This window comes from Coccinella septempunctata, chromosome 7, assembly GCF_907165205.1.
Source record: "Coccinella septempunctata chromosome 7, icCocSept1.1, whole genome shotgun sequence".
Classification (NCBI taxonomy): Eukaryota; Metazoa; Arthropoda; class Insecta; order Coleoptera; family Coccinellidae; genus Coccinella; species Coccinella septempunctata.
Genome location: NC_058195.1, coordinates 7,765,437 through 7,789,903, shown reverse-complemented (window position 1 = coordinate 7,789,903; position 24,467 = coordinate 7,765,437). Strand labels below are relative to the sequence as shown.

The 24,467-nt window shown below is 36.7% G+C and overlaps 2 protein-coding genes across 2 annotated transcripts; one reads left to right on the top strand and one right to left on the bottom strand.

Annotated features, from left to right (window-relative positions):
* Positions 1 to 900: 900 nt before the first annotated feature.
* LOC123317049 lies at positions 901 to 21,903 on the top strand. The gene is made up of 3 exons (XM_044903407.1): positions 901 to 1,007; positions 20,281 to 20,384; positions 21,377 to 21,903. The coding sequence occupies exons 2-3, from the start codon at positions 20,289 to 20,291 to the stop codon at positions 21,599 to 21,601; spliced, it is 321 nt and encodes a 106-aa protein (XP_044759342.1). The 5' UTR covers positions 901 to 1,007; positions 20,281 to 20,288; the 3' UTR covers positions 21,602 to 21,903.
* Positions 21,904 to 22,414: 511 nt separating this feature from the next.
* On the bottom strand, positions 22,415 to 23,624 carry LOC123317217 (E3 ubiquitin-protein ligase DIS1-like). The gene is made up of 2 exons (XM_044903630.1): positions 23,479 to 23,624; positions 22,415 to 23,331 (listed from the first exon to the last, which is right to left on the bottom strand). Exons 1-2 carry the CDS (start codon positions 23,530 to 23,532, stop codon positions 23,023 to 23,025), a joined length of 363 nt encoding a protein of 120 aa, XP_044759565.1. The 5' UTR covers positions 23,533 to 23,624; the 3' UTR covers positions 22,415 to 23,022.
* Between the last annotated feature and the right edge of the window lie 843 nt (positions 23,625 to 24,467).

The following is a 24,467-nucleotide window of genomic DNA, read 5'->3' as shown; positions in this document are numbered from 1 at the left end:
CAACGGCGTTATGACATTAACGACATTTCATGAGTGCCAACCTTACCCCGTTCTAGTTACAAAAATTTGAGAAAATTATTTCATGGCCAACCGACTGCTAAAATAAATGTGAATGGAGTATACAAGTAACTATTTATTTATGCATTTTCAGAGGACCGCTGTAACCTTGCGTCACGTCTGAATTGTCAGTCTCTTGAAAAGTAGCTTCTTTTGGGTCTAATTAACATATCCTCTATGAAACTGACACACTCGACACTTTTTTTAATATTTTCAACTCTTCTGTACGGCCAGCCCCACCACGCAAACTGTCAGATTAACATGAATTTATTATCAGGGACACGTAGGGCACAAACAGTATCTTAATCTGACACGCTGGAGTCTGTACACCTGACGATTTCCTCTTTACATCATAGAACCTCATTTTCTTTCTAACATATAATCTTCAAAATCCACTAGGTCTCCACGACGCTCTAGTGGGCTCCCCAACTACTAGTTAGAGTGCAGATTTGAGTATTAGAGGACTCAATATTTCATCATGTTATTTTTTGAACTAATTTGGCACATAAATGAAAAGTTTGGATCTACAATCAAGAGATTTCACAAGTATTTAAGATCATAGAAAGAAAATAATTAAGATAAGGCCTAATAAAAAAAAATTTGGGTTCACAGATCACCAAATAACCCCATTTTCCTCCTAAAGACAACCCATTCATATCCCCTACGAAAAGTTGCAGTTCAGATACGTGTTTCTCCTCCCTCCACCTTCCCCTTTCAGTACCCAATATCACGTTGTGACCGTAGGATAATCGAAAAAAATCGTTGATTGCCATAACGTACTAGACATTCTCCCCCTCCCCTCTCTATCCGATGATAAGTCTGAAGGGCCTTATAAATACCGCGCTTCTAGCTTCTACAATCACATTCGTGCTTGTGTCTTTTCCATCCCAGCATCCAGGCAGGATCCAGAAGATTCAAGAGCGTCCGGAGACCCGTTCCATAAACTAAAGGTGAGTTCATTGTGATTAGATGGAGTAGGGAGTGATGGGATAGATGGAGTGAATTTTAACGAAGCTGTAAAAGTTGTACGGTCAATTTACGTTTTGAAGGGCTTCAAATTCGACTAGAGTGAGACGGAGGTTGTCGAGGGAATTTTTTGTCAGTTTAATTCGTGTTTTTTTGTTCGGTTAAAAATTGATCATGGATGCGAATGCTATAATTCATCAAAATCGTGAAATTTTTTAGTGATATTTGTGGAACTTTGAATTTGATGATGTTGGCAAGGAAAATTATTTTCTCCCTAAATATTTCTCTCAAAAATTCACCCACATTTTTGAGATATTTCATGTCGTGCTTTACTGACAGACCAAGTTCATAAAAAGGTTCATTGAATAAGATAATTATAATTTTCCCTGACTTTTCAGGGGTTACCTCAAACCCTCAATCGTTCCAGCTTCAATTCAGATTCAATTAATGCAAGATTTAAGCCACCATTCTTCGTCAAAAAATAGTGTTCTTCATGCTAATTTTAAATCCCTGAAAGACATTTTGAATTTTTTCCGAAGAAACCAGTGACTGGGAGTGAGAAGGCAATAAAAAAATTGGTAGTAAACCCCTATAAATGGAAGAGGGTATAAAAAGAATTTTATTGAAGTTATAGATGTTTCAGCTAAGAAATGAAATTTTAATTCGTATCATAGAGATGTTAATTTATTGGAAGTAGGTATTCTGGTGTTCAATGGTTTCATGGAATTCATTTCACTAAAATGATAATTTTTCCGTCAGCATAAGAGTAATATATATTTTCAAAAAGCTAAATTTTTTTCATACAACATGAGATAAAAAAGATACCGTTCGTATTTAAAATAAAGAAGTTTTTTTTACCCTTAGTACAGGAGATAATATACAGTGTACTCCCAGTGAAAAAGTGCCTGTAGTAAGTTTTTATCATTTTCAGATATTTTCGAAAATAAATAAGTTATGGCGAAATCGACAGAATATAAAAATTTGATATATCTTCAAATCAAATCAAGATATCGTGAAGTGGTTTCCACTAATGGACCTTTCACAAAAATCTAACCCAGGACTCCTTCCAATGTTTTCACCTATCAAGTCTGGATGTACCAAAAACAGCCATAATCGAGCATTTGGTATACCCTGTACCATAAGTAGCTTTCGTACTATATCATTCAAAATCAATTTGTGAAATTCATATTAAATATTGAATCTAGAAGTTGTCCACTATCAGTTTCTCAAAACACTCCTGAATTTTTGAACAGTTAAACAAGCTCAGTGATAGTGGGCATTAAGAATCTCCGAGAAAAATGAAAACGAAAGGAATTAAAAATAAAAAATTAAAGTTAAGTTGAAATTAATCATTCTAAAATGGAAAAAGTACTCTACTTTTCTCTAGCATTTTCATTTTATCGATTGTACTACAAAAATTCTCATCCTACTGATTTTCCACAAAATGAAACGCCAGACAATCTCCTTTGTTCAGTGTCTAAGAATCCAACATCTAAGTTGACGTTTTTTCCTGCCTTTATGCTCTCCCCATTCTTATAAGAATTCAAATTAGTTTTTTTTCCATCCATAAACATACTAAATGATGTTAATGACGCTTTTGAATCCTTGGGTATTATGTAGAGAGTTCTTCATTTACCTCACTGCTGGGTTTTCCCTTTCAAATCCCGGCCTGCCTGTGTTTTTGGGGGAGAAGTGGAAATTTCGGCACACTGATGATAGCAACCGACCACTGCGTCTCCGGAAATATAAAACCGAAAATCACAGACAGATACACAAGGTGATTTTCCTCTCACACCATTGTCGTGTTCCATTTCCTATAATGTTTCCAACCATTAAGGGGGCATTAACGAAAAAAGGCATTAACAATGTCGAACCGATTTTTCCTCCCTCTGAGGTAATTGGAAAATGTAGTTGTATTGGAAAACAAGGGTCCATTTTCGATTACAGCTCATAAGGCACGAAGGAATCTTATGGGAAATGGAATGAAATCAATCTAGGCCTACTGCCTAGGGAGGTGAGGTATTTCCAGAATTTAATAATTTGTGAGCATACCGTCAGTTTTCTTTTCGGTCTCTTGAACATTTGACGTTTTCCGATTTCCTCTTACTCAGTAATCTGCAGTACTTTTCAACATTGATGTTGATTTGTACAGGTTGATTCCGGGGGAGACTGTCAGATTTTATTCGTAGTTTACACTAGTGAAGACTGCTTCGAAACAATGTTTGGTTTATGCCTGGAGGCCTCTATTGGGACTTAACAGGGTGTCTGATTCGATCGTACGGGGTTTACACAAAATTTGCAGTAACCGCGGGTCTCAGAAAGATCCAAGTCCCTGTAATCGGTTAATTTAGCGATGTTTTTGATCCCGAGCACTTTCAGTGATTTTCAGTGTACAGATCAGAATTGAAACTATTCAATAAACGGGACGGGGTTGATGAAGGTGAAACACAATGCAACAATTTACAGGATAACGGGGTAGTTTATCGTGGTCTCTCCGAGTACACGCCAAGCATTACCAGCAGAAAGACTTCGAGACCTCTGCCGATTGGTTTCCGTCACCAGATAGCCAGGCGACAGAAGTCTGCGGTAAACGGGAAAACGAAAACGGAACACGACAGGGGTAGGATGGGATAGGCTACTGTCTTTTCGTGGAAACCTTGGGTGTACACGCCAAGCATTACCAGCGGAACGACTTCGAGACTTCCGTCGGTTGGTCTTGGTTCACCAGAGAGCCAGGCGACAGAAGTCTGGGGAATTCGATGTGTTTTTGTGGACAGAAAAACAACGCCGAATGCAGAAAGACACTTTTTCTCTGTTTTGGATTCTTACGGCGGATTAATGATGGAAATTTCAATTATACGGAATTTGAATTTATTAATCAGGATATATTTCTGAAACCTCTAAAAATTTCTCAAATGAAACGGAATAATCTCCATCAGACAGTGTTGCATTGCTTCAACTGGACAATTCAGGAAAACGGACAGTTAAAACAAGGCTTGATTTTCATATAAAACAATCAAGTATCATTACAAAGTTTTGGAAACTCAATGTACAGGGTGTTTAGTCAATCTGAACACTTAAACTAGAATTATCACACTAACTACCCTGTATTTTGAAACACGACTAAGTGTTATTGAATGTACTCATTTATATTGCACTACACTGAAAATTTCATCGAAATTGAATGAGTCATATCAAAGTTATTGATAAAAGTACCCCTCAATACAGGCTCCAAGCCACAAACCAAAGATTGTTTCGAAACTCCCTTGGAGTAGTGTGAACTTCTCCTAAAATCTGATAGTCTCCCCCGAAATGACTCTGTATGTTGAAATCATTCTCTTATCATCCACACAATCGAGCTTGAAAGATCTATGAAATTTAGGACAAAAAAGTATTGCAGAATTTTCTGCAGCATAGTTGTCAGGTAGCACTCGGTTTTTAACAATCAATAATTTCCTCTTCGACCCAAAAGCGGGAGTTTTTTCTTCCATTTTACAGCATCACCACATCTCAAATTGTCCATTACTGAAAATGATAATCCAAAATATAACCGAGCGTAGGCATGCGAGGCAAATATGGTTCTGGGATCCATTTAAGTTAGATAATGAGCTCTGCGTGTAGTGTGTAACGTTTCCTGTGTACCATTAAACTGCAGCTGGAAGTTTCTTGATGTCACGGCTTGATTGGAAACCGTATTGAATTTATCCTTTTACACCCTGCGGATCGACGAATGCTCTTACCAAGTTTCGATTCCGATTAATCATCAGGGCTGGCCCTCAGGCAGACTGATATGAAGGTTCCAAGGTTAGACTTCAGAGGCGTTCGTGGATGAGTTCCGAGACAATTGCCAAAAAAATGCTGCTACTGGAGGCACTCGATTCGCAGAATACAACATTGCACGTTGGATCATTGATGCAGTTCCGAAAATTTCTCGAATTTGAAGAGGATGTGTGAAATTTCATCCATGTGGTCAAAATACTAGATACTGAAGGCAGTTTTGAAGGTTTATAAAAAGATCTCTATGATGAGAGCGTCTGTCTGTGATACTGACCATAAATCACAAGGGATTAATGAATATTTAATAGTCAATCAGTGAATACTGTTCCATTAATCACAAGTTGTTGTTGAATGATCAATTTATGCATAGGTGGTGGATAAAAAATATCTCCCATGGTTAATAAGCTATTTGAAATATTGATTGAGCGTTCATTGACAGATTTTAGTGTTCCCAAATGGACCCTCGAAGCAATTTGTACTCCCTTATAAGTTCTCACGACTTTGACCCACTACCCCAACCGTTTAATTTAGCCAGATGCACAAACGGCTCAACATAATTAAGCCAACTGACGCTGGCCACTCTTAGAAACTGTAGCACTTAATCAAATTCCGTAAGTATATAAATTAGCGCATTCAGCAACTAATTTTCGTCATCCGATGTAATCGTCCACTTTAATTAGTTAGAGAAAGCGCAGGTGTAAGGTTGGGAAATTTAGCGAGTGGTTGATTTATAACTGCATCAGCTCGGTTGTTTTGTGTTGAGTTGAAAAAGCGTCTTGGCTGAAAAATGACCTTGGATAATGAGAATTTGTTTTCATTGTTTCCTTATACATGGTGGTATTAATAATGCATATTGTTGAACAAAAATGGCTGTTACAGAAAAAAATTGCAAAGTTGTCTACTATACAGTAACTGAAAACGAATACTGAAATTGCAAAGTCAATCATGTACCTAATTTCTAGGAATGTATTCGTTTGAGTCAGGATAAAGAACGATTAGTTTTACAACCATATCTACAGAGTGGTTTCTGTGGCATCTCTTATGGAATTTAGTCTCAGAACACATGTGAAACTTTATGGAAAGATAACTTCGTTCACCCCATTCTTCCCTGGCTTTAATGGCACTTTGAAATGTGGTACAAATCTGCAATCTTATTAGGAGTAAATCCCAACGTGTTTATGAGATCATGGAGATCCAACACATCCTTGATTTTTCCTTTTAAGGTTAAATTTTCTCCAATTTCGATCAATTTCGTACTTAATCCTATCCTTTCTGATGGCCAAATTGCTATCAAAGCCTTGAACTCCTATGTCATCCACTCAAACAATGAGGTCTCTCTGATATGGGTTCCTGGTTACCCGGGAATCAAAAGGACACGAAGAAGCCAACACACTTGCCAGAAAGGAAGAAGAAACCCACTTACTGGGTGGCATAATAGACCTGAGGGTAACTACCTTACCCTAAGGCACGTATACTGGGTGTTTCGTTTTCCATGTCACTTAATATGTTAACACGTTAAACCAATCCGTTTTATGAGCAATTCAATGATATAATACGATGGGAAAGTCAATTTACCATCCGCAAAACCCTTCCACATCTAGCAACATTGTCTAGAAAGAGCCCCAACACCGTTATCACACCCCTTTCAACATTTCCGGCATCTAATTTCCATGAAGGGGAAGGAGTCGAATCCTGAATTTTACGATTCAGTGTTTTATGCCAGATTTCACTGCTCGTTTGGATTCATTTTATGATCAACGCATATACAAGATCGTATAACGTAAAGATTTCATTGGACATGAATCGGAATAAACGACGGGTCTGAATGTAAGGTGTTCATGGGGTTCTCCTGGTTGAATCTTACTTCTATTATACAGGGTATCCTCTTTTTCTATCTTCTTGAACTCAGAATTGCTTTCACGAAATCAGTTTCTTACAAATTTTATCCAATGTTTTATGGAAAGTATCTCTTGATGGTCTAGGTCGGTCAGGAAATTTCTCAATACAGAACGTAATTGTTCTACCAACAACTCTATTGCACTCGCCATTAATAAGAATGAGACTTAAATGGCATCTTGAGAACTCAAACGAGTTTGAAAGAAAATGAACTACTCCAGTCCTCGACTGGTGCTTGTGCTGTCTTCATACCACCTTTGTTTAATAACAGCTCACTGGATAACACCATAAGTCTTATGTCTACAATGTTGTGAGCGCAGAAGCCCGCTCTCCTCTGCCTACCTGGACTCTGGAGTCTTTATTCCTTCTAGGATAGAAAAAGTGCACGTCAAATCATGTTTTTGTCAGTGTGAGAATATTCAGAAATATCTATTTCTTACAGATTTAATTTATAGTTGGGGAGCCCAAGAGGCAAATTCTGTATTTACTCGAGCGTGTCAGATTAATATAAGGGAAGATACCTTGGACCCTGTAGAGTACCTCTACCAATCAGACCTGTATATAGGGGGAATTGTCTAGGACAGCCTGTCAGAATAGTGAAAAAACGATCATTGTACATACGCGAGCGTGACAGATTAAGATATATGTGGTTAATTACATGTTGATAAGTATATATTCTCTTAATCCGACAATTTCAGCTTGAGGAAATTGTGTGGGAGGGTGCCAAATTTCCAAAGAAACGTCACGTGTACATTTTCGAGCGCGGTGGCTTTTTTTCTTATTTTGAAGCTAATGATTCAAGAATAACGGATATTTCTATGCATAGAACGTCAACGATGAGAAACCCATAGTAATGACATACAGAATTACGTCTGTCATTATATATGAATTAATCAAATGAGATATGATCTGTTTCGTGAAATGGATATATTTATATATTTCAAGCGCTTGTAGAAAAAATATTGTTCCTTACTCTTGCGGAAAGTGTCTTGCCCGCACTAAACTGCTTACCCGAACTCTGCTTCGCATCGTTCGGGCAACGGCAGTTTCGTGCGGGCAAGTATCACTTTCCGCATTTGATAGGAAAATAACTATATCTGACAGTTTCAGCAAGCCGAAAAAATAAAAATTGGCCATAAAGGTCACACACATCAGTTTTTTTTTTAATTATCTCCTCTCCTGGACTTCAAATTGTTTTCGCGTTCATTATAAAAGTTTTAGAGCATAACCTGTTCTATAAATTTTGTCCGAAGCAATTTCTTCTACGTTTGAACGTTTTCGAGATATATGGCGATGAATGTACGTTAGACTGGGTTTCTACATTGACTTTGGCTTTCGCATGTGTGGCTAAGCTCCTCGCCCTTATCGTCCTCCAACTCGAAAACGGTTGGTATGTAAAATTGCTTCAGACAAAAGCTTTATAGAATTTTATTGTCCACAACTTTCATAATGAATACAGAAACGATTAAAGGTACAGGAAGGGAGATATTTCAAATAAATTCCTTGTTATCAACTTCAAACTGTTAGATAACAAAAAACCCCCCTGCTAAGTGCCAGAGTAATGGGTCAACACGTCTGCAACACTAAGATTAACCATCAGTATGAAAATCTGACACACTCGAGTATGTACAGGGTGGGCAAAATTCGTTGTCTACTGAGGGGATCTCGAGAACTATAGCAGCTAGAAGAAAACGGATGACACATTCTGGAGCTCGTTTTCATAACTAATCCAAATATGAAAACAGAATCGGCCTATCGTTTTTAGATTCCGAGTTATAAAAAAAAAATTGAGATTTTGACGATTCCGAAAAGTTCTCATAACTTTTTTGTCTTTGAAGGTACAGATCTGAAACTTGAACCTTCTTAGGCACTTTCATACGAAGAATCTACTAACGAAAGATTTTTTTCCAATTCACTATAACAATTCAATAAAAGTTTGCATTAAAAAATGTAAGTTCACCTAATGATTAGAAATGAAAAAATATTTTAAGCTCATCAGTGGAGTGTACGTAAAAAAGAGCCTGTAGAAGGTTCAAGTTTCAGGTTTCAGACATGTATCTTCAAAGACAAAAAAGTTATGTGAACTCTAGGAAATTGTCAAACTCAAGTCGAAGTATCGTAGGAGGCTGCAGTTTTCACCATTCTTTGGAAATGTGTCATCCGTTTTCTTCTAGCTGATATAGTTCTCGAGATCCTCTCAGTAGACAACGAATTTTGCCCACCCTGTAAGTACAGTATCTTGATCTGACACGCTCTAGTTGGTACACCTGACGATTTGTTTTACATCTTTAACAACCTGCAGACGCTTTCTCCACAGCTGATACAGCATACTACATGGAACCATTTTTTCCATTCTACCGTCTAATCTTCAAAATCCACTAGGTCTCCACGACGCTCGAGTAAATCCCGATTCAGCATCGTCGGCTCCCCAACTATTAGTATAGTTGAAGTGGGAATATTCCGAGGATTTTGGAAGCTGATGCGAAAATACTAGCTTGTTTGGACACTCTCGAAGAACTATCTAGTAAAATTGTAGTCCAGGAAGCCATACAGTGACCTGCCACCCCCTGTAGAAACTCACCCACCGTCGACAGCTCAATTTACATGGCGACCGGGTCCGGAAGACGAGCCTCATATTTCACCGGACTGCAAAGCGTCGAAAATGTTTTCCATATGTCAAAGTTACCACATAACAGACAGGGGACGCAACAAAGGGGAATGCAGGATCCTATACCAATTTGTAAACGCGCAAAAACACCACGACAGCGGCCGTAGGTATCGTGATATATCAGATTATGAATTTGTCGAACGTCAAGGCGTAACGTGACGAGAATAATGGAAGAATAAAAGGGCTCCCATTTGATTTCGAGCCGGACAAGGTCTGTGGGGGAATGCCCATCAGATGCACCTGTTGATTCCTGTTGCGAGACAATGCTAAATCCGACAGGTATCCGATTGGTAATTGACATGCTTCGTTTCTACGAATGAGCAAAACGGAAGTATCGTTTAATTCTCATTGTTTTCATCAAGGAAATCCTGCTCGAGAACGTCCATCACACCTATCGAAATCAAGTGAGGCTGCCATCATTCTTTGTCATATCAATTGAGCTATGTTCGATAAATAGAAGAAGATCCTATGAATGTCATCTGTTATCTGCAGTAGTTTTTAACGTTTAAATCTTGTATTCATTTTCTTATCCTCCACATAATCGACCGTCAATGACGTCCGTCATTGTGACGGACAGTCCGTCAATCGTCCAAGAAGTCCGTCACTGGAAAACCCATTTGCTCCTCTGCCTGAAAATCAGGGTGGCCTGCTACTGTCTTAGGATATGGAGTGTATAATAGCTACTTTGTTGAGTCCAGCAAACCTAACAGTTGGTGATTCAATAGAGAATTGTACACCGGAGAGCTTTTAGAAGTCAACTCGAAAATGAAAAGTGGAAAAACAAAAAAAATTATTTTCTCCTAAACAGGGCCAGATATTTGAAATTTTGGTACGAAAATATAGGTTTTCGAACACGCTGAATTTATTGCGAGCAATTTGGAAAGCCTATTTCTTTTCGTTTAGATTTTCATCTCGGAAATGGCATTTTTCTAAAAATTGCAAATTTCTATCTGCGATATCTCCTGTTATATTCGTCTGATCCAATTGGGATTTCCGGTTTCGTAATCAGCGTTGATGAGGCTTTCATCCCAGCATAAAAACTCAATTTCGAAAATTTCAATTTTTTGGGTCAAAAATGAGCAAGGGGTTAGACCCCCCTAAAATGACCTATTTGCTCCTCTGCCTGAAAATCAGGGTGTCCTACTACTGTCTAAGGATATAGAGTGTATAATACCTACTTTGTTGAGTCCAGTAAACCTAACAGTTGGTGATTCAATAGAGAATTGTACTCCGTAGAGGTTTTAGAAGTCAACTCGAAAATGAAAAGTGGAAAAACAAAAAAAATTATTTTCTCCTAAACAGGGCCAGATATTTGAAATTTTGGTACGAAAATATAGGTTCTCGAACACGCTGAATCTATTGCGAGCAATTTGGAAAGCCTATCTCCTTTCGTTTAGATTTTCATCTCGGAAATGACATTTTTCAAAAAATTGCAAATTTCTATCTGCGATATCTCCTGTTATATTCGTCTGATCCAATTGGGATTTCCGGTTTCGTAATCAGCGTTGATGAGGCTTTTATCCTAGCATAAAAACTCAATTTCGAAAATTTCAATATTTTGGGTCAAAAATGAGCAAGGGGTTAGACCCCCCTAAAATGACCTATTTGCTCCTCTGCCTGAAAATCAGGGTGTCCTACTACTGTCTTAGGATATGGAGTGTATAATACCTACTTTGTTGAGTCCAGTAAACCTAACAGTTGGTGATTCAATAGAGAATTATACTCCGGAGAGCTTTTAGAAATCAACTCGAAAATGAAAAGTGGAAAAACAAAAAAAATTATTTTCTCCTAAACAGGGCCAGATATTTGAAATTTTGGTACGAAAGTATAGGTCTTCGAACACGCTGAATTCATTGCGAGCAATTTGGAAAGCCTATCTCCTTTCGTTTAGATTTTCATCTCGGAAATGGCATTTTTCAAAAAATTGCAAATTTCTATCTGCGATATCTCCTGTTATATTCGTCTGATCCAATTGGGATTTCCGGTTTCGTAATCAGCGTTGATGAGGCTTTCATCCTAGCATAAAAACTCAATGTCGAAAATTTCAATTTTTTGGGTCAAAAATGAGCAAGGGGTTAGACCCCCCTAAAATGACCTATTTGCTCCTCTGCCTGAAAATCAGGGTGTCCTACTACTGTCTTAGGATATGGAGTGTATAATACCTACTTTGTTGAGTCCAGCAAACCTGACAGTTGGTGATTCAATAGAGAATTGTACACCGGAGAGCTTTTAGAAGTCAACTCGAAAATGAAAAGTGGAATAACAAAAAAAATTATTTTCTCCTAAACAGGACCAGATATTTGAAATTTTGGTACGAAAATATAGGTTTTCGAACATGCTGAATTTATTGCGAGCAATTTGGAAAGCCTATCTCCTTTCGTTTAGATTTTCATCTCGGAAATGGCATTTTTCGAAAAATTGCAAATTTCTATCTGCGATATCTCCTGTTATATTCGTCTGATCCAATTGGGATTTCCGGTTTCGTAATCAGCGTTGATGAGGCTTTCATCCTAGCATAAAAACTCAATGTCGAAAATTTCAATTTTTTGGGTCAAAAATGAGCAAGGGGTTAGACCCCCCTAAAATGACCTATTTGCTCCTCTGCCTGAATATCAGGGTGTCCTACTACTGTCTTAGGATATGGAGTGTATAATACCTACTTTGTTGAGTCCAGCAAACCTAACAGTTGGTGATTCAATAGAGAATTGTACACCGGAGAGCTTTTAGAAATCAACTCGAAAATGAAAAGTGGAAAAACAAAAAAAATTATTTTCTCCTAAACAGGGCCAGATATTTGAAATTTTGGTACGAAAGTATAGGTTTTCGAACACGCTGAATTCATTGCGAGCAATTTGGAAAGCCTATCTCCTTTCGTTTAGATTTTCATCTCGGAAATGGCATTTTTCAAAAAATTGCAAATTTCTATCTGCGATATCTCCTGTTATATTCGTCTGATCCAATTGGGATTTCCGGTTTCGTAATCAGCATTGATGAGGCTTTTATCCTAGCATAGAAACTCAATTTCGAAAATCTCAATTTTTTGGGTCAAAAATGAGCAAGTGGTTAGACCCCCCTAAAATGACCTATTTGCTCATCTGCCTGAAAATCAGGATGTCCTACTACTGTCTTTTGATATGGAGTGTATAAAACCTACTTTGTTGAGTCCAGCAAACCTAACAGTTGGTGATTCAATAGAGAATTTTACTCCGGGGAGCTTTCAGAAGTCAACTCGAAAATGAAAAGTGGAAAAACTAAAAAGATTATTTTCTCCTAAACAGGGCCAGATATTTGAAATTTTGGTACGAAAGTATAGGTTTTCGAACACGCTGAATTCATTGCGAGCAATTTGGAAAGCCTATCTCCTTTCGTTTAGATTTTCATCTCGGAAATGGCATTTTTCAAAAAATTGCAAATTTCTATCTGCGATATCTCCTGTTATATTCGTCTGATCCAATTGGGATTTCCGGTTACGTAATCAGCGTTGATGAGGATTTCATCCTAGCATAGAAACTCAATTTCGAAAATCTCAATTTTTTGGGTCAAAAATGAGCAAGGGGTTAGACCCCCCTAAAATGACCTATTTGCTCATCTGCCTGAAAATCAAGGTGTCCTACTACTGTCTTTTGATATGGAGTGTATAAAACCTACTTTGTTGAGTCCAGCAAACCTAACAGTTGGTGATTCAATAGAGAATTTTACTCCGGGGAGCTTTCAGAAGTCAACTCGAAAATGAAAAGTGGAAAAACAAAAAACATTATTTTCTCCTAAACAGGGCCAGATATTTGAAATTTTGGTACGAAAGAATAGGTTTTCGAACACGCTGAATTCATTGCGAGCAATTTGGAAAGCCTATCTCCTTTCGTTTAGATTTTCATCCCGGAAATGGCATTTTTCAAAAAATTGCAAATTTCTATCTGCGATATCTCCTGTTATATTCGTCTGATCCAATTGGGATTTCCGGTTTCGTAATCAGCATTGATGAGGCTTTTATCCTAGCATAGAAACTCAATTTCGAAAATCTCAATTTTTTGGGTCAAAAATGAGCAAGTGGTTAGACCCCCCTAAAATGACCTATTTGCTCATCTGCCTGAAAATCAGGGTGTCCTACTACTGTCTTTTGATATGGAGTGTATAAAACCTACTTTGTTGAGTCCAGCAAACCTAACAGTTGGTGATTCAATAGAGAATTTTACTCCGGGGAGCTTTCAGAAGTCAACTCGAAAATGAAAAGTGGAAAAACTAAAAAGATTATTTTCTCCTAAACAGGGCCAGATATTTGAAATTTTGGTACGAAAGTATAGGTTTTCGAACACGCTGAATTCATTGCGAGCAATTTGGAAAGCCTATCTCCTTTCGTTTAGATTTTCATCTCGGAAATGGCATTTTTCTAAAAATTGCAAATTTCTATCTGCGATATCTCCTGTTATATTCGTCTGATCCAATTGGGATTTCCGGTTACGTAATCAGCGTTGATGAGGATTTCATCCTAGCATAGAAACTCAATTTCGAAAATCTCAATTTTTTGGGTCAAAAATGAGCAAGGGGTTAGACCCCCCTAAAATGACCTATTTGCTCATCTGCCTGAAAATCAAGGTGTCCTACTACTGTCTTTTGATATGGAGTGTATAAAACCTACTTTGTTGAGTCCAGTAAACCTAACAGTTGGTGATTCAATAGAGAATTGTACTCCGTAGAGGTTTTAGAAGTCAACTCGAAAATGAAAAGTGGAAAAACAAAAAACATTATTTTCTCCTAAACAGGGCCAGATATTTGAAATTTTGGTACGAAAGAATAGGTTTTCGAACACGCTGAATTCATTGCGAGCAATTTGGAAAGCCTATCTCCTTTCGTTTAGATTTTCATCCCGGAAATGGCATTTTTCAAAAAATTGCAAATTTCTATCTGCGATATCTCCTGTTATATTCGTCTGATCCAATTGGGATTTCCGGTTACGTAATCAGCGTTGATGAGGATTTCATCCTAGCATAGAAACTCAATTTCGAAAATCTCAATTTTTTGGGTCAAAAATGAGCAAGGGGTTAGACCCCCCTAAAATGACCTATTTGCTCATCTGCCTGAAAATCAAGGTGTCCTACTACTGTCTTTTCATATGGAGTGTATAAAACCTACTTTGTTGAGTCCAGCAAACCTAACAGTTGTTGATTCAATAGAGAATTTTACTCCGGGGAGCTTTCAGAAGTCAACTCGAAAATGAAAAGTGGAAAAACAAAAAACATTATTTTCTCCTAAACAGGGCCAGATATTTGAAATTTTGGTACGAAAGAATAGGTTTTCGAACACGCTGAATTCATTGCGAGCAATTTGGAAAGCCTATCTCCTTTCGTTTAGATTTTCATCCCGGAAATGGCATTTTTCAAAAAATTGCAAATTTCTATCTGCGATATCTCCTGTTATATTCGTCTGATCCAATTGGGATTTCCGGTTTCGTAATCAGCGTTGATGAGGCTTTTATCCTAGCATAAAAACTCAATTTCGAAAATTTCAATTTTTTGGGTCAAAAATGAGCAAGGGGTTAGACCCCCCTAAAATGACCTATTTGCTCCTCTGCCTGAAAATCAGGGTGTCCTACTACTGTCTTAGGATATGGAGTGTATAATACCTACTTTGTTGAGTCCAGTAAACCTAACAGTTGGTGATTCAATAGAGAATTGTACTCCTGAGAGATCTTAGAAGTCAACTCGAAAATGAAAAGTGGAAAAACAAAAAAAATTATTTTCTCCTAAACAGGGCCAGATATTTGAAATTTTGGTACGAAAATATAGGTTTTCGAACACGCTGAATCTATTGCGAGCAATTTGGAAAGCCCATCTGCTTTCGTTTAGATTTTCACCTCGGAAATGGCATTTTTCAAAAAATTGCAAATTTCTATCTGCGATATCTCCTGTTATATTCGTCTGATCCAATTGGGATTTCCGGTTTCGTAATCAGCGTTAATGAGGCTTTCATCCTAGCATAAAAACTCAATGTCGAAAATTTCAATTTTTTGGGTCAAAAATGAGCAAGGGGTTAGACCCCCCTAAAATGACCTATTTGCTCCTCTGCCTGAAAATCAGGGTGTCCTACTACTGTCTTAGGATATGGAGTGTATAATACCTACTTTGTTGAGTCCAGCAAACCTGACAGTTGGTGATTCAATAGAGAATTGTACACCGGAGAGCTTTTAGAAGTCAACTCGAAAATGAAAAGTGGAATAACAAAAAAAATTATTTTCTCCTAAACAGGACCAGATATTTGAAATTTTGGTACGAAAATATAGGTTTTAAAACATGCTGAATTTATTGCGAGCAATTTGGAAAGCCTATCTCCTTTCGTTTAGATTTTCATCTCGGAAATGGCATTTTTCAAAAAATTGCAAATTTCTATCTGCGATATCTCCTGTTATATTCGTCTGATCCAATTGGGATTTCCGGTTTCGTAATCAGCATTGATGAGGCTTTTATCCTAGCATAGAAACTCAATTTCGAAAATCTCAATTTTTTGGGTCAAAAATGAGCAAGGGGTTAGACCCCCCTAAAATGACCTATTTGCTCATCTGCCTGAAAATCAAGGTGTCCTACTACTGTCTTTTGATATGGAGTGTATAAAACCTACTTTGTTGAGTCCAGCAAACCTAACAGTTGGTGATTCAATAGAGAATTTTACTCCGGGGAGCTTTCAGAAGTCAACTCGAAAATGAAAAGTGGAAAAACAAAAAACATTATTTTCTCCTAAACAGGGCCAGATATTTGAAATTTTGGTACGAAAGAATAGGTTTTCGAACACGCTGAATTCATTGCGAGCAATTTGGAAAGCCTATCTCCTTTCGTTTAGATTTTCATCCCGGAAATGGCATTTTTCAAAAAATTGCAAATTTCTATCTGCGATATCTCCTGTTATATTCGTCTGATCCAATTGGGATTTCCGGTTTCGTAATCAGCGTTGATGAGGCTTTTATCCTAGCATAAAAACTCAATTTCGAAAATTTCAATTTTTTGGGTCAAAAATGAGCAAGGGGTTAGACCCCCTAAAATGACCTATTTGCTCCTCTGCCTGAAAATCAGGGTGTCCTACTACTGTCTTAGGATATGGAGTGTATAATACCTACTTTGTTGAGTCCAGTAAACCTAACAGTTGGTGATTCAATAGAGAATTGTACTCCGGAGAGCTTTTAGAAATCAACTCGAAAATGAAAAGTGGAAAAACAAAAAAAATTATTTTCTCCTAAACAGGACCAGATATTTGAAATTTTGGTACGAAAATATAGATTTTCGAACACGCCGAATTTATTGCGAGCAATTTGGAAAGCCCATCTGCTTTCGTTTAGATTTTCACCTCGGAAATGGCATTTTTCAAAAAATTGCAAATTTCTATCTGCGATATCTCCTGTTATATTCGTCTGATCCAATTGGGATTTCCGGTTTCGTAATCAGCATTCATGAGTCTTTTATCCTAGCATAAAAACTCAATTTCGAAAATCTCAATATTTAGGGTCAAAAATGAGCAAGGGGTTAGACCCCCCTAAAATGACCTATTTGCTCATCTGCCTGAAAATCAGGGTGTCCTACTACTGTTTTAGGATATGGAGTGTATAAAACCTACTTTGTTGAGTCCAGCAAACCTAACAGTTGGTGATTCAATAGAGAATTTTACTCCGGAGAGCTTTTAGAAGTCAACTCGAAAATGAAAAGTGGAAAAACAAAAAAGATTATTTTCTCCTAAACAGGGCCAGATATTTGAAATTTTGGTACGAAAATATAGGTTTTCGAACACGCTGAATCTATTGCGAGCAATTTGGAAAGCCTATCTCCTTTCGTTCAGATTTTCATCTTGGAAATGGCATTTTCCAAAAGTGCAAATTTCACTTGAGAAGTCGTCAAGACCGAACGGTGGTGCCGGAAAGGATAAAATTCTCAAATTTAATACTAAACGAGATGTTCTTTCAGAATATGTATCATGTTCAGATCTACGACCTTTCCATTTGGGCTTCGTTTCTTTTTGTATCATGCAACAGAATGAACTCCTTTCAAATTTCATAATTCATATCTTGGACCACCCATTGGTGCATATTTCAGCATTCATGGGTTTATGGGTCCTAACCTAACCATGCACGTGATCCTCTCGACTTACTCTGATATCGATTTTTAATAATATAATATATAATTAGACCAACAAAAAACAAAATGCTTAAACTCTTAACACCGTAGATGTACCATCAAAATGGTCATAGTTTCCACACACCAAACATCAAAAAATACCGAACTTTGAATACAGAATTGGCGTGGCGTGTTATTCCAGAGAATTTCGACTACCAAACGCCAACTTCTGAACAATTAGAGCCAATTCTTCCGCTCATTAATCATAATTTCATTCGTCACCATTTTCGACAGCAATTTTCAGAAAGCTCCATTTTTCTTGGTCGATTAGGATGTCGTTCAGTGGGGAAACCTTTCCTGATAATAACGATAACTCGATTCGACAGAGTGGAACGATAAATTTTTCACATTTTTCATGCTTTCTAGACACCATTGACTTCCTGAGACAGGGAGTTTAGTGGAAACTCTCGAACTCTCGGGGATAAGAAGTTGCCGAAACAATTTCAATATGTTTCATACTTGAATGACATTTTTTCGGGGAAAGTGAATTTTTCTTTAACCCCAGTGTGTCGTTTCGAAATCGAAAGTTGTTATTTCCACATCAAACACGGCCTAAGATGGGGTATAGAGTATATAAGTTCGAAAGCAATACCTGAAGTTGCCGATCCGATGATCATTTTCAACCCCTAATAATAAAGTTATGAGATCTTAAAAAATTGCCTAACATTTACATACTTGGTGCTTCATATTATGTATATATACTTCATTCAAATTTATTTTAGCAGTCGGTTGGCCATGAAATAATTTTCTCAAGTTTTTGTAACTAGAACGAAGTTAGGTTGGCACTCATGAAATGTCGTTAATGCATGGACCTATAATACCATATAACATAAATGGTTAGTATTATACATCTATGCGTTAATGTCATAACGCCGTTGCCACAACTAATATCAATTTTTATTACGAAAATTCGAAAATGCCGAAAGTGATTAAAAAAAGAGACAGGGTTTCAGGAAGTGCTATTTAGAGTTCAGGTCCGCTCATTCAAATAGTTATACCCTGATATTCTAAAATCCACAATACGTCAGACGGTAGAGAACATATTCAATGTAAGAGAATTTATATAATGTTTCATCTGAATTTAAATGACTTATATTTCAGCTGAATATTTCCACAATCAGAAAGATTGTGAATGAAGAGGATGACAAAGAATTTCCTTCTATTGGGAGACCCTAAAAAATGCCACCATGGTGGCATTTGAGAATTTCATGTTTGAGTGAATTAATGAGAAAAAGTTAACTAGGTACAGGATTTTCGATAAATGTCATCGGAGAATAAGTTCCCTAAAATGGATTTTTTTATTTTTCATTTGACTTGTCCTATACAATGTAAATGTCTTAAGGTACTAATAAATACCTAATATTATTATTACATCAATGTATTAAGATGAATAGCCACAAATACGCGCAAGTTGCCCTGTTACTTGTTTATTCATGTGAAATTTTTGTTCAACAGTGAAGTTGCATCTTAACTTGAAACTTCCTTCAATTCCTTTTACTTATATTGATGCAAGATGATTTTTGTTGAAGAATTTAACATTCTTGTAATTATCTGTTAATTCCTTCGGGAGATACCCATCCCCAACCACTGCATCATATGCATTTCATCTTAGGGTTAATATTTTTGAAATCTACAAATGATGTAAGCCAAAGAAAATAACGAACATTAACTCTCCTCAAGCTAATGCATATTATGATATTATACTGATCTCTTGTATTTTCCATTCAAATAACTGGATTTGGTATGCCTTCAAACATTTTGTATAAACTTCAATTATGTTCGTCACATATTTTCCGAAGAGATTCGACATTGTGATAAAATACGTAATAACATAAACTTTTACGTAGAACAGGCAACATAGCGTTGATTTAAAACCCAAAAATGTTTTGACAAGCTTCATAACCCCACATTTTCGTACTATACAGAGTGAAATGTGTCAAATTTCCATGGCCAACCGACTGCTAAAATAAAATTGAATGAAGTATAGTTTTATAACTCAGTATTTTTTAAAACCCGTAAAAAAAATTAAAACTGTCAACTCGACATCGCCTCCTAAATGCTGTATCTTGGAAGGGAGAAAGATTTCGAAAAAATTTATAGGAACTACCACTGCTTATTTTCATAGAGGAATAATCTCCCTAAATCCTTCGCATCTGTTTACAGACACCCTGTATATCGATTATTCAACTAAATTGAGCAGCAAATGAAGTGAGGACAAATGGAAAATTGACTAATGTCCAGTTTCATAATCGAATTAAACGTCACTTTGAGCTTAAAGCTTCCTTTACTGTCATTTTTAGTAGGGTGAAAGGAAGCTTTAAAATTAAAGCGACTTTAGGTTTGATTATGAAACCGGCCGTTAGTAGGGTTAAAGGAAGCTTTATAATTAAAGGGGCTTTAGGTGTGATTATGAAACCGGCCGTTAGTAGGGTTAAAGGAAGCTTTAAAATTAAAGCGACTTTAGGTTTGATTATGAAACCGGCCGTAAGCTCTACTAACTACGACAACATCTTGATAATGTTTCATCGAACCTATCTATTGATATTTCACTGCTGGACTGGGAGACAAGCGCTATCTTTCTTATGCATTGTAGATCCTATATTTTCAAGATATTTGCCCAGACCTGTTTTAAACTGTTTGAAAACCATTTCGAATTCATCTTGAATAAATGAAACGTAATACCAAACCTTGTATGTTCCTTTTCAATATAGAATTGAGTTGATTTTCAGCAATCTGATATACTATACCATTTTTTTTTTTCAGATTTCAGAATGAACACCGACCTGGTAAGGATAAAAAGCTTTCTCCTCCTATTGATTGTTGTGGGAGTTGTAGCTGCGAAGCCTTCACATTTCTCAGATAATCAGGTATGACCACGAATACAATCGAAACGTTTGAAAAATCGAATAAAAGCGATAACTGTTCAAAAATTGTAATAGACTCATTAGTTTGGATGAGCAATGCTAGAGACTAGCATTGTTTTCGTTCATAATGAGGCCGTAATGGGGAGATAGAAGTAACAATACAGAGATCAATTGGCAACACTAATGACTCCAATTATTTCAAGAACATTCGATAAAATAAGAGGTCTCTGCATTTCGGAGCTCAAATTGATTATTAATATTCAAGTAGTTTATAATTATGCAGAAATAACGAAGTGAAAATATATTTGGTATCAAGTTCGTGAATTTATATTGGAATATAATACTCTTACCACTGAAATGTCCAGATATATCTGTCGAATAGACAAGCCAAAAATTTGTTATCGGGTATACCTGCTGTTTTTTTGCAAGATGACTAGCATCCAAGAATAAGTCGTTCCAATCAAGTTTTAGGAAATGAGAAACAATACAGTAGGCGCGAAAGACATTAAGACAATTTCACACCATCATTATCAAGAATATGTTCGATACTACCTGAAAAATGGGTCACTCGAAAAGAGTAAGGAAAATGGAGGCAGAGACAGGGGTTGTTGAAAGTGCTCGTGAAATTATTCTTGGTCAAAGTGCTCTACTGAACTTTCACCCAATTTTTACGCCACTTATAGCTGCGCCCACATCAAACTAATGGTGCATAATTTAGACCAATTTTATTACTTAGTGGTTGAACTCATTTCGATTTTTATGAAAATTCAGGGTGGTTTGACCATCGTTGGCCCATGGTTTTCTACAATTTTCCAGGTGACATTCAAGAGATACAGAAGGAATTACTTTCATGAATGTTCAGCTCGAAACATTTGTTCAGGAGTGTTGTTTTTTTTTCTATCTACCCTGGTTGCATGCGCATTTCCCAATGAAACGCCCTGTAAAAACTACGGATCGTGAATTTTCAAGATTTTGACCGATATCACAATTTACAGGTAACCCCTGATTCTGGCGACAGGAGCGATGTCATGGACCCAGGACTCATCAACGCTTGGAGAAGATATGATTTCTTGATGAGGCGGCTGGCTGCTGACTACGACAACGGAAACATGGCTAACGACAATCCCCTGGATAGGCTGTTCAGAAATCCAGAGATGAAGAGGCAGGGCCGTAGCTACCGCCAGTGCTACTTCAACCCAATAAGCTGTTTCAAGAAATAAACATAAGAACCATGCATCTCACATGTGACCGATATCATATCCATGAACGAATGTTAAATTGCGCACCCCCTATATTCCGTGGTCGTGATATTTTTCCATGTTCTCAGTTTTCGTGTTCTTTTCGAAATTTATCAGAAATATATTTATGTATTTGAAATTGATGTGATCAAAGATATTCCGTGTTAGATTTAAATGTTTTAGGGAAATGAGGGATGTTATTCTGTGACGGAGAGGGGATATGAAATGTTTTTGAGAGAAGTCTTATATCAAGTTGTACAGAAAATATATGTATATTCCAAAAAAATGTTTTTCAATCTATCCATCTGAAATGATCCTTGAAAGAAAACTCTCCCTATAGCGAAAATATTCTGCTTCGAAATGGAGAAATTTTTGTGGAAAAATACCTCACAAAACTGTGAAAATAAAAACGATAACTTCTTCTGAGTCTTTGGAAATTGCTGCACAAAAATATGAACTTGGTGAAACAATTCAAATTCTCAAAGTGTATCTAAAAAGTCTCATTACATTTCGAAAACTTGGAATTTTCAGTTCAATGTGCATTCCTTTCCATTGATAAGAAAAACATTTCCTAATATACCCCATGATCCCCAATTTTTGAGGGAGAATGAGTTCAAAGGATAAGTTTAGTTTTCGAGCGACGTTATATTTCACACTGGGCCATTTTGACATTTTTGTGTGGATTATAAAAAACGTGATTGATATTACCAATAATATACCAATAATAATATAATAATAATATTACCAATAATATCAATCACGTTTTTCACCAATGAAATGGAAATAAGAGAAAACATGTTTCAATCCTTATTTTATTCATTCTGCAAATGAGAATCAATCAAGCTAAAAATACTTTTACCATGAACAAAAACAAAACTTATTTTTCCTCCCACATTATTGTATATAACAAAAATGGACTATGGATGAAAAATATAAAATTTGTCGAGATGTGAAATAGTAAAATCGAAAGAATACTAACGTGACCTTATTATTATCTTGGAGAATATTAAATCCATTTGAATCCAGGCAAAGAACGATAGTCAGAAGAATCAAATGGAAAAAGAACTTTCTGATATTCTTCAGCGAATAAAAAAATATAACGATATCAATAAGATGGAAGGATTACATTTTTCCATAATTCATTCATATATATAAAATTCCATAGTACAAATCCAATAAGGTAAAATGTTACATATTCACAAATAGGTAAAATGAAATAACCACTTAAAAACAAGGTTTTCAGAACTAAATTCTCTACAGTAAAGATAAACAATATAAAGATAATAAACTACCAACACCCAGGTAATTCATCCAAGTACTGTGTAGAGCTCCTGAGTGGAATGACAATTGAATATTTCGAAGTTATGAAGAAAAGAATAGCCAAAATTCTAGAGTGTACAATCTTAGTTTTTGTAACTGCATTCATACTCATGTAGAGGTAATAAAACACCCCTCAAAACCCTCGAACATCCCTTGCTGTAATATTTACAGGGAAAGCGTAATTCACTGTAAATTCTTTCCATCAACGTACATCTAAAGGGGGCTTTTTTCGACGAACAGTGGTAACAATTTGTGGAATTGTTTTCGAAACATATGTTACAGTAATTGTGACCTTTGGTGCAGGAATAAATGGGTGGTTTCAGAAAAGCAGTACACCTGGGACACCTCATCATGTACTGAATTTCGAGGTTCAGCATGATCTGAGAGGAATACTGAAAAAAAAAACAGTCTCAACGAAAATATACATTTAATGGAGAATCGACCGTTTTTTTATTTAATCATACACGACAAAGGAATGTAATCCAGTATTGCATCTCATTTCTGCTCAAGAAAACATACTTCAAGTCAACATAACATACCTGCTTCTCGGAAGAATAACAAGGAAATCCCCGAAGAGAAGATGGATCAGACATTTTTTTTCCGACAACTTTTTAACTTGAGACTACAAGATGAAATGCGCAACTGCACTCTGCAGCTGTAACAAACGACTAAAAATACACTTTCGCGCCAACGCAGTAACGATTTTCAGTACTGTCAGCGAAATTCACAGAACATAAATTATAAGGTTAACTTTTGATGACAGCCAATCAAATGGCCGAACCAACCAGGAACCAGGAACTTTTCATCAGCGCAATCAAAGAAAAGGTGTCACTGCGCATGCAAAACAGTCCCCAAATTGGCCTTTTGCTTGGCTACTTAGCATGCGCAGTGGCGTCTTTTCAGCATCAGCGCTGACGAAAAGTTTCTGACCTGACTGGCTTGTCTCTGGGGCAGCCATATCACTAAGAATCTCTCTCTCTGATCTTCGCTGAGAACATACAGGAAGGAGGAAGATGTAATATATGGACTGGCGGTCATGTGACTTTCGCGAAGAAATGCATGTCCGGTACAATAAAAAGAGAATTAACTGAGGGACCCGGGAAGATAGACATATATTGTACAAAAGATTCAATTCCGCTCATGATAATAATAGAATAAAAATCTTGGGTATATAGACCACTTTATTAACTAGTAAACCAAGATCTTGATGACGTTTCGAACTTATTGTAGTTCTTCATCAGGGCTATAATTAAAAACAAAAGAACAATGAGAAACACACCTGAAATAGTGGAAGTTCCAAAACACTTTCAAAGTTCAATTACAACAAAGTTTATTGTTTTGGCCAAAATAATTTATTAATAAGAATCTTCAAAAAGCAATTTGAGGTGATGATCCTTTTGTCGAAATTGTATGTCTTTTTGCCCAAAAGTATTCCGCAGATTACAGAAATAATCAAAAGGAATAGTTTAATTCGAAATCTCGTTCTCATATAATCGCCAGCGCTTCTATTGGCTGGAACATGAACTAC

What these genes read in the sequence shown, in the direction of transcription:
- LOC123317049 (XM_044903407.1), top strand. Translation starts at nt 20,289, where the DNA reads ATGAACACCGACCTGGTAAGGATAAAAAGCTTTCTCCTCCTATTGATT. An exon ending in CACATTTCTCAGATAATCAG is followed by an intron (nt 20,385 to 21,376) that starts GTATGACCACGA and finishes CACAATTTACAG; the next exon opens with GTAACCCCTGATTCTGGCGA.
- LOC123317217 (XM_044903630.1), bottom strand. Translation starts at nt 23,532, where the DNA reads ATGTCTGATCCATCTTCTCTTCGGGGATTTCCTTGTTATTCTTCCGAG. An exon ending in GTTATTCTTCCGAGAAGCAG is followed by an intron (nt 23,332 to 23,478) that starts GTATGTTATGTT and finishes TTTTTTTTTCAG; the next exon opens with TATTCCTCTCAGATCATGCT.